At 33.6% G+C, this 11,119-nt stretch overlaps 1 protein-coding gene across 2 annotated transcripts; it reads right to left on the reverse strand.

The window, feature by feature from the left end:
• Positions 1–3,824: 3,824 nt before the first annotated feature.
• LOC104782885 (WUSCHEL-related homeobox 1-like) lies at positions 3,825–6,256 on the reverse strand. 2 transcript variants are annotated; one of them, XM_010507956.3, is made up of 4 exons: positions 6,013–6,256; positions 5,549–5,908; positions 5,324–5,385; positions 3,825–4,588 (listed from the first exon to the last, which is right to left on the reverse strand). In XM_010507956.3, exons 1-4 carry the CDS (start codon positions 6,146–6,148, stop codon positions 4,094–4,096), a joined length of 1,053 nt encoding a protein of 350 aa, XP_010506258.1. In that variant the 5' UTR covers positions 6,149–6,256; the 3' UTR covers positions 3,825–4,093. The 2 variants fall into 2 exon arrangements, with proteins under 2 accessions (XP_010506258.1, XP_010506251.1); XM_010507949.3 differs by having other exon boundaries at positions 5,549–5,911.
• Positions 6,257–11,119: the final 4,863 nt, after the last annotated feature.

Raw genomic sequence — 11,119 nt, forward strand, 5'->3', positions numbered from 1 at the left:
TTTTTTTTCACTGTAGAGATAGTAGTATCTTAATTATATTGTTGTTTTTCAATAATATCAGTAAAATATAAATGGCTTTCTATTTTTGTTAGTTTCATATATAAATAATCTAACACTTTCGTATATGTAGTTTATGTGTGCAATGAAAATAAAAGTAAGTTAGTTTTTTTCTATGAATTGTTTACTTTTATAAACTTTAATTAGTTGATTATAAATATGTGTATATAATGTGTTATCTAGAGCATGTCTCACTTTAGGTAAGTATAAAAATATTCATCATTTTTTTAAAAGTGTATACTGTATAAAGTTTATTTTTAGAGTTCTTAATTTACCGATTCTTAAGTAGAACCATAAAAAAAAATTGGGACCAAGAAAATATATTGATTTATCAAGATTTAATTTTTATTAATTTATCAATAATTTTAACTTTAATTTATATACATAGTTTAAAATATGGAGTAAATTCTTAGATAAAGTATAAAACATTCATCCTTTTCATAAAATTGCTGGAAAAAATTGTCAATTGTTATCACACAATTTATTATAAATTCCCAAATTATATATTACCAAATGAAGATTATAATGGAGAAACCAAATTGGTGGTTACTTTAAAGAGGAAAAATGACAATATTCATATTTAAAGTAAAAAATAATTAAAGAAGAAAATATTCTTTAATTAGATTTCGAATTTGATATTATTTAAAGTAAAAAATAATTGTAAAATTTAATGATAATAGCATTTTTTGTAAATAGGTATGAAGTTTAGGATTTATTTCATAAATGTCTCCTAAAATGTGTATATAGATGTTTGAAACCGTAACTTGTTAAAAAGCAATTTAGATTTCATCCAATATATATATATTTATATAGTGGACACAGAAATAGTGATATATATATATATATATAGTGGACACAGAAATAGTGATATATATATATAGTGATATATATATATATATATATATTGCTGATGACTTTTTATTTTTTTCCTGGCAGAGAAATTTGTAGGAGAGGCCTGGGAATAACATAAAATGTTTAAATTTTCTAATTGAAAAAAAAAACATTCCATAGGATTACCCATAGCCATAGGGGACACAGCAACGTAGTAAAAGAGAAAAGCCTTGAAATCACACACATTCAAGACTAGATTCGTCAGACTCCCCTCCTATTTAGGTTTTGATTCAACCCTACCTCTGCTATAGACACCTACACTGTTCTATTTCTGTAATCAACAGTGTCAATTCCAATCTCATACAGTCAATTTATTTGCAAAATCCATCAACTTTACCACAATGAAGTAACTCAAAACCATGTTAGCTGTTTGGTGTTTTATTTCTTTCTTTCTTTCTTTCTTTCTTTATTTTTGGTTTTACTGTTAAATCTTGTTTTTTAAAGATATTGTTAAATACTCGTTTTGTTTTATTTTTGACATCATATTCGTTTTAGAAAGAAACCACAAATCTATTAATTGATACCTACGTCCTTCAGTAGCTAATTAAAATAATGTATTAATACAGAGAATTTGATGCAGTCTTACATTGTCAGAACACTGTAAATATAGTGTTAAATGTGTATGCGTATTATATTTTTTTGTCGACATGTGTAATATATAAATAAATAAATATATATATATATATACGTACACACGTGACATAAATGTAATGGTGCATGTTATTATGATGACCTCATGATAAGAGAGATCACTGACAATTTATAATGAAAAAGCTTGAAAATAGGCTTTAATCATTTAGTTTTTGATATAACTTGGTTCTTGTTCTTAAGGGAGAGATAGATGCGAATGAAAGAAGAATCACATGGAACGTTTAACTAAAATAGGGAAAATGCAGAGAATAGAGAGAGGAGCCGGGTGGGTGAGTCACACAGCCAAGCCAAACCAATGGTCCACCTCATGCCTGCCACCATTTTGTCCCTCACAGACACACCCTCCTTCAGTCTTGTCAATTCTCTCTCTCTCTTAATTAATTTGTCTCTTCCACAGTTGGGGTTTTCAAAAGTGTTCAAATCAATGACCACTACTAATTCGACGATTTTTATTTTTTCTTGTAGATATTTGTAGACATTTTATAGTCTTCGGCTTTACCAGATGGAGGTTTCTGTAGCTAAAGACAAATACGAATTACCCACGGATAAAACCATCCATGCATGAAAATGTCAAGCATTGTATCTATTAGCTAGTATAAAACTATAAACTATATATACTCTTGTAGAAACCCTATCACCTTCAGCTTCGTGCAATAACTACTATTCAAATCATATGTAGATATATGTAACTTTTCCACGTTGGTCATAAATGCATATATAGTGTTATTATAACACGTCACAGATGACACTATGGTGAATCAAAGGAGGAGACAGAGATTTTTTTACGATCCATGGGAATAACCAAAAGATTATATCGTACAATGACACTTTACCATTAATCTTCGTTACAATTCACGAGAAGATTCGTGTTTCTTTATTTCCTAACAACAATAATATATTGACTATATACGACGTACGTACCCATTCATATGTTTCTCTTCTTGTTTTTTTACTTTTTCGTATAATTAAAGTCATGTTTTTTTGTTTTTGCTTACTTTCATGCTCGCAAGAATCACAAACACTCAATCATCATGAAAATGAAATAAAGCCAAATACAAAGTGAGACGAAGGGAATGATAATGCATCAAAATAAGCAATGCAAACAAATTTTTTTTACTATGGATCTTGCATCTAAAACTATTAATAAAGAAAAAGGTCTCATTGAATCGTACAAAGAGACATAAAAGAATGAATGAATCTTTGGGAAGAGAAAGGAAAGTGTCAGGGCTTCTTCTATGAATAAGCTATTCAGTTATTTTGTTTTTCTTTTAAGTCTTGTCTCTTCTCTCCTCTAAAAGTCGCTCTTCTTTCCTTTTCTCACGTTCCCACTTCCCCACTCTCATATTTTTTTTTGTCTTTTCCCCCATTTGAAAATTATATTGGGTAGGCTACTTTACCTCCATTCGTTAATAATATATATTGTGATGAACTAATTACAATTATTTTGTGTCAAACAGTAGCTTTTTAAATATAAATAAAAATTGTAAGAGCATAGAAGTAAGAAGACATCAACCTTTAGCATCGAAGTGTTTACAAAGTACAAAATCAAAGAGAAAATGGTTTAGTTTATCGGAATATTATTACAAATTAGAGTAGTTAATATTGTACGTACTCTTAATCTAAGTTATTAAAAAATTATTCCTATTTCTAATTAAAAAAATGTGTGTATATAGAAAAAATAAACAAAATACTCGGATTTAAGTGAAATATTTTTGTGTAGTTTAGTAGGGTATGAACCCAAAAAAGAAATATGTGATGAAATTTTAATGTTAAATGCAAATACAAAGTAAAATTGTTGGTTGAGAGGGACGTTGAATAGGAGGAAGTTAATGTATACATAAATAGCATATGTAAAGGCATTTTGTTAGCATGCAAGCGAGAGAAAACAAAACAAGTTCCAAATTAACCAATTTAATTTTCCCCATTCTCTTAGTCACTTCAACATCAACCCAATTCGTTTTGTCTCTCACGCATTTATAACTAATAGGAACAGATGCCTACATTGACATATGCATTATGCATATACATATAATAGTACATATAGATCATGAGTGTGTAGATATAAAGATTTAACGGGTAAAAGAAAAAAAAGATGTAGAGTAACGAGTTCCTATTTTCGTAACACTTGATCCCATCACCAGTGCACCAAAACAGCTTCATTCACCAACCAAATCAAGCAAGTTTCATGATCCAAACCCTAATTCATCACATCCACACAAAAGAAAAACTAATGAGAAAATCAAATGTCATTCGATTATTTTCTTAAATTTGTTTGGTTCATTTTTAATATTTAAAGAAAGTGGTCCAAAGTGCATTTTAAGGCAAGCCCTTATGAAATGTTAACATCAACACCATAAAGACACGCCTGCGCTCACTCCCAGACAAAACCCTAAATAAGTAACCCCTTTTCTCTCTCTCCAACTTGGTTGATTAATTAAACTAATCATCTAATAACACAAAAAAAGGTCTTGCTCTTGAAAGACATCAATTAGGGTTAGTTCTTCAATGGCAGAAACTCATAGAAACAGTGAATGCCACTGATCTCCTTCTCTTTCTCATCATCGCTACAAAACCCTTCTTTTCTCAATGGAAACAGCTCAAGTGTCTGTTCTTGATGATCCGAGTCACCGTTGGAGCATTCTTCATGACGTTCTTGACCTTTATTGTCATCATAATTGCGTCGACAAGTCTCTGCGTTCGTTGCTTCTCTCGTGCTTAAAAGCACAGGTGAAAACGAGACCGAATCTTTAGCAGCAGAAACAGTATTAACATTGCTAGTGGAGATCATGTTGGAGGAAACATTTGTTGAATTGAGAATGAGGTTCCGCTGATGATGATGTGAAGAAGGGTAGAGTCCAGGTGGCAACTGCATCATCTGCCACGTGACGTTCCTCCCTAAAAAGCTTCGTCTCTCGTCACCTCCACAACGACCATTGCGCTCTACCCGTATGTTCGCTGGCTGCTCCTGATGATCATCATGGGAAAGTGTCTAATTATCCAAAAAAATAAAAATAACATTATTCATATTAGTCAATTTATTTAGAATTGGAAAATGTAAAAATTGGTAACAAATAAGTCAAAATCTCTAGGCAAGCCGACAAACTTTATGCTTAAAAATCCCCATCAAACACACACAGACCCAAAATTAATCAGTCAAAACAAATTCCAGATAGGGAGAAGGGTGAAGGAGAATGAGACCGTTAAAGACCAAGGTCAAAACAGTCTATTCAAGCATGAGTTGGAGTGTAAAAGGCACATTAATAATATTTAGAGGTTTTGAGGAAAAACAAGAAGACATATCTAAAGGATCGATCGTACGTAGCAGCTTGTCCCGACAGAAAGGAAAGTCTCTGCAGCTTTTTGGATAAATCCATTAATTACTTCTTCTTCTTTTTTTAATAAACGAAATAACTAGTTTTAATACTCCTACAATTATAGAGTACTATATGCTGAGAATATTTTTTTACTTAAAGGCTTATTTGCATTTCCCGATAAACTAACTTTCCACCGCCTCATCTTCCCTGCCTTAATTTGTTGTTTTTCTTTCAAACTTACCCAAACTTCCAAAAGAAGAATTCACTTATTCTTATGAGATTCTATTTGTAATCATATGCTAATTATACACTACACTTAATTAAATGCCCTTTCATGCGCCCAACAGGAGACCAACCAAGTACTTTTAAGTTTTTAACCAAAAAAAAAAAACATGTATCGATATACATACCTCTGGCTGTGTGTCGCATCCGACCGAACGTATCCAGTTCTTGGCCTGTTCAACCTTGTAACCTGCAAAATTCAAATTAAATTAAATGTCAAAAAATGTCAATATCGAAGCAAAATGTCTAATCAACCCAAAAATATGACATTTAATACAAAAAGACTCTAGTTGTTTGACATGTAAGCGACCACCTCTAGTTATATATCTTTCTATATATATATGGTATCTCACCTGGCGGGTCCTTCTTGTCGAATCCGTGGTTTGAGACAAGACTCGTTGTTGTAAGGACTGAATCTTCGTGGCCAGTTTCCATCTGTCGTCGCCGTTTCTGGCGTTCGCGGGCTTTGTGGTTTTGGAACCAGTAGAAAACGTTTTTGCCTTCTATCTTCCCGTACCGTCGTAGCTGTGCGGTGATTTGTTGGATGTGGTCGGCAGAAGGAGTTCTTGTTCCTTGTCCGTACAACTCCTCAAGAACCCTTAACTGATCCGGCGTCGGATTCCACCGTGAGCTCACCATTACCGGCGGATGTTGAGGTTCTGAGTTTAGCATCATCAGCTCTCTCTTGTTCTGCTCCGCCTTCATCGTCATCACTGCTGTGAAAATCATAACAATAAAGAAAGTGAGCATTACAAACAAGAGAAAGAGTGAGGGGCCGAATGAGAGCGAGAGAGAGAATGAGAGAGGATGATCTCACCCATATTAAAGCGGTGGTCAGAGTTGGTGTTTGGGGAGGCGGTGGGACAAGAAGAGAGGCGTGGGATGAGTGGTCGAAGCTTTCTTCCTCCGTTGAAGGAATCTGCACCTCCTTCGTTGTAGCCCATCGTCCACATTTTGATATATTTTATTCACTTGAAGGGAGAGAGAGAGAGAAGAGCAGTACAATTATATATTAGGTTTTTTTTTTCTGAAGTCAAGGAGATGTAAATGATATATGCACTACAACAAATATGTACATTGTTAGCACGAGAGAAACGCTATAATATGTAATTCATAGCTCTTTTACAAACGCTATGTTAGGCCACTGTTATTGTAGGTACCTCACATATGATAGCGCAGAATTCGTATGCTATGATATATTATTATACCATAGCAGTACAGAAATGCTATGTTATCCCGCTTTTCAAATTTTTAAAGATAATGTTATAAGTCATTATACACGCTATGTTAGGTAATTCTACCATAACACGTTAGTTAAACGGTTTAATTCAGTTTTCGTAAGCAATATCTTTATGCTATAATATATTCTGTTATAGCAGGATTTTAGATGCGATTATAAGTGTTTTGAGAACACTGTTTTCATGTTATTTTGAAATTGATCCGGAACCTGTATTAATATTAAATCCCTAATTCACCATTTCACAATCAAACATAATACATAGTACATAACACAAAGTTTAAAATCCATAAGGAACAAGACAAGTCTGAAGATAAAAAGCAAATCCATAAGATAGATTGTAAGTCTAAAGTAGGAGTCAGTAAACCTCATGGTTAATTTAAGACATGATGATCACTTTGTCCTCTGACTATGCAATGACTGTGCCAAGGGCATCTTCCATCATCTCGATTTCTTCTGATGGCTTCCAAACTGCTGCATCGCTTACCTTGACAATATCTACCCACACTTTAACTGCATTAGAACCCAAACGAAAGTGAACCTTTTGGTTTGGATCGTTTGTTGCCCATCGTCCTTCAGCAACAACCAGCTTCTTTCCGGTAATATCCATCAGTCTGCACTTCTTGACTTCATTGATACGCTGCAATGCCAAATAATATAAGCCAACCAACAATCATGACTTGACAAAAACAACTTCATAACATATCGAAAACATTTACCTGAGATTCCGGTGAATGCGGTAGAGTTTTCTTAGTTGGAGAGCCTGGACCTGTTGCATCCTCAATAGGACATGTTGCTGCAATGGTGCAACAGCTATCACAGCTTATCCGTACAATGGTGCAATAAGAATGATAATAGATGGGGTAAATGAAAAAAACCTTCACCATTCTGCTGTGTATTGCTTTGGTATAAACTCGGGCTTCTTTTTTTCATCAGTGGTGGCAACACCAAGAGCTTCCTTCCCAATCATGTTGCCATTAACATACCACCGGGGCATTATCATAGGCTCGATAACATCACTTGTTCTACAACATACTTACAAGAAATAGAATTCAAAGATATAAGAGAGAAACATAGAATTCAAAGATGTAAGAGAGAAACATAGAATTCAAAGATATAAGAGAGAAAAAATAGTTAAGTTCTACAAGATACTCACTAAAAGCGGCAGAAACATAGAACAACCTCGCCCAAGCCTCCCTACAAAGGGTAAGCAAAAGAAGTAAGAAGACCAGACTGCTTCTTCAAGCTTATAGAGAAGCTCTAGCAGAGGCGTGCTCCACAAATCTCTGGGATATGTTGTAACAAAATAAACATAAGAGTTTTACGTATCTTCTTACAGCTCTTCCCTTTAAACGGGACAACTACTTCTTCAAGCTTATGTTCTCCAGAATCCATCATCATCCCAAATCCAAGCTCTCAAATACGCAGAATTACAGCAGCAAAACGCTGGAACATGAAACACTTATAGTGAGACCAAATCTGAGGATATAAACCAAATTAGTATAACTTGTAATAGCCAATAAGATTTACAATCAACAGATAACCATATCATTACATATGCAGAACTTCAATTCAGGTTTACTAAACTAAAGTATTACGGAAAAAAGAAAAAAAGCAAACCTTGGGATTTATATATGTTACTTAACATCACTACAAGAGTATATATATAACGTAACATCACTACAAGAGAAAACACAATAGAAAGAAGTCATGATGCATTATGATTTACGAGGGATATGACAAGAGATGTTTTATAAATTTTTTTTTAAAAACTAACCTTCTTCTTAGACCCTTTCTTCACAAAAACCATCCAGCATCGGTGATTCATAGACATAGCTTGAAAACCAAATACTTAAATCAGGAGGTTCTAAGAATCAAACAGATTGAACCAAATTAAGTTTGAAACAAATATGCATCAATAGCTGCAGACCTAAAGGTTTAATAAGAGTATAAGGGAAATAATACTTACCTGAAAGGAGTGAATCATAAAGGGGTTTACTTGTCTCTTCTTTGCTCTTTACATCATGAAAAGGATCTCTAATAAGGAAAAGACAAGTATCAGTATGAATAATAGATGGCACCTGCGACTAAGACAAGCCTTGAACATGAAACTGAACATCAAGAACCAGTAGGAGAACAAACAACTAACAACCCACAAATAGATGCTTTATGGTACCTTCACTATTGCCCATCGCTCAATGGAAAAACCTAAAATGGGGTTAAACGTTTAGAGAAAACAACAACAGCCACAATAATATACTAACTAAACCGTTCAAAATACTAACCTGTCTATTGAGTACAAGAAAAAAGAAGCTTCTCTATGCGACAACAACAAATATAAAGGATCACAAAAGAAGAAACCCAACAAAGTTCAGCACTTTCCCCAAAATACCAAAGCAGTAACACTAGTGATAAATCAATTAACATTCAACACAAATGAACCTAAAGAGAATCACAAAAAACGCATAAACTTTGCAACATAAATGAGAATGTGTTGAGTTGTTTCAACCCAAATGAACCTAAAGAATTACAGAACTCACTCATTTTCCTGTTGTTGAGAACCGAGATAGGCTCAACTGTGGAAGAATCTTGGTTAATATCCCAGAGACGGAGGAAATCGCCGGAAGAAGTGAGTAGATCTCCGGATGAAGGACGACGGAGAGAAGAGGACTGAACATTAGCTTTGTAGGAGGATAAAGACGCTGGAACGAGAGATTCGGGAGAGGCTTCACGGTTATGGAATCAGATCGAAAGAGAGGATGTCGAGTTACGGCGGTTTCCGATCGAGATAACAGATCTGTAGTTGAGTTATCTATGGCGAATTGTGTGATCTGAATTCGATTCAATGATGGTGTCTTCTTTGCGAATATAGTGAGAGAAAGTTTCACTATCAGTATTCGTCGGAATTTTTTTTTTTTATTAACAGACGGAGAAAAACTCGATGGAGACGAGAGGCTATGGAGGAGAAGAGTCGTGGAAGGTTTTCTTTCTTTTATTTATTTTCTTTCTCCGTTCAAAGTTTTTTTTTTCCTTGGCACTCAAAACTATTTTTGATGTAAAATCTGAAAATTTTCCCTATATTTTGGCGGAACAAGTGATTTTGTCTTCCCGCTTACTGATTTTTTGTCATAACATTGTTTTAATGCTATTATAAGTAATCAAAATAAAATATTTATCTTCTATAGCAGTTCAGGAAAATAAGCTATCTTCTACTGCTATCAATGTAGCTTTTTCTTGTAGTGATGGTTGAAGGAGGAAATAGACAAATGGTGGAAAGAGGTATTGGCTATTTTGGCTTTGAAGTCGAGTGATAAAGTTGAGATATATTTGTACATATATGTGAATGAGAGCATGAAAATGCGGTTTGTAACCACATACATGTGTGCATATATATATAGAGAAAGAAATAGGCAGTCTAACACATTCCTTTTTTTTCCAAAATATTAACATTGTTCATATGAATATTATACATTTCTTTGTTTTGTTGTATTTGTTCTATTTTATTTTCTTAAAATCTACACCCGGCTGGTTGCCAAATCATGCACAGTTATTAGTCAATTAATTGGTTATTGAAAAATAGCATCATATATAATCCCTGCTTATAGTAAACGTGTTTATACTTTTCCATGAGGGAATTTTATCATATCATATACTACATATGTAGGTAGTAATCTATATGGTTTATTTCTTTATTTTATTTTGGTTTTTATACACAATACGATTAATGTGACATGTAATAGATTCATAGACATTAAGCCCATATACTGTATATCTTTACTTGCAAAGATAAAGCTTTCATGAACAATGTGAACCACTAAAAATACTATTCAAACCGTGGTTACACTTGGGATGATGAAAGTACTTAACCACTATACATAAAACTGACATACAAATATATTAACTTCCCTCCCAACCACATATATTAAGTTGAGTTTATCCCTCTAAAGCAAGCACGTACAACAAACCACTATTAATTAACCAATTAGTCAATAAATTCATTGATCATCTATATCAAATTTCACTAAGCTATTTTTGGAGATACAATCTTAGCTTCATATGTACCATAAGAATTAGTGGCTATTATTAGAAGGAAGATATCATGAGAGAAAAGGAGAGGAAGGAAGATGAGGTTGACTAGCTAGTGAGAGAGGAGAGAGAGGCGTGGAATTCTGGGGGATATGATATGATATGATATGAATGATATGGGGAGATGCGAAGGAGCTTATAGCGACGTTACATTCTCCCATCTCTCCCCATCACTCCTTTTCTTTCATTCTTTTTTTCCTCCATATATTATATATATATATATATAGTATACCTCCATATATTTTACTGAGTATTATTATATAGTAGTATTAGAGTGATCTTTTGTTTTTATGAAATATGCATGAGATCATATGATATATGTGTGTGTGTGGTGGCTTTCACTATTATTCTTGTTCTCAACTGCCCCATATATAGGCTTTGTCTCCTTTACACTCTTCACCTCATCTCCTTTGTCTCTCTCAAACCCACTTTTCTATAAAACCCTTTTCCTTTCTTTTTCTTCTCTTTGGGATCTTAAATCCCCCCTTTTCTGTCTTTTCCCAAGCCCCCTTAATCCTTTTGTTTTTTCTCCTTTTTTAGAAAATTTTCTAATCTTAAGTTTTGGAACTAGACGATCATATCCTTTTCTTTTCCTTACTTG

Source organism: Camelina sativa, chromosome 1 (assembly GCF_030686135.1).
Source record: "Camelina sativa cultivar CO46 ecotype springtype chromosome 1, ASM3068613v1".
In the NCBI taxonomy this organism is placed as follows: domain Eukaryota; kingdom Viridiplantae; phylum Streptophyta; class Magnoliopsida; order Brassicales; family Brassicaceae; genus Camelina; species Camelina sativa.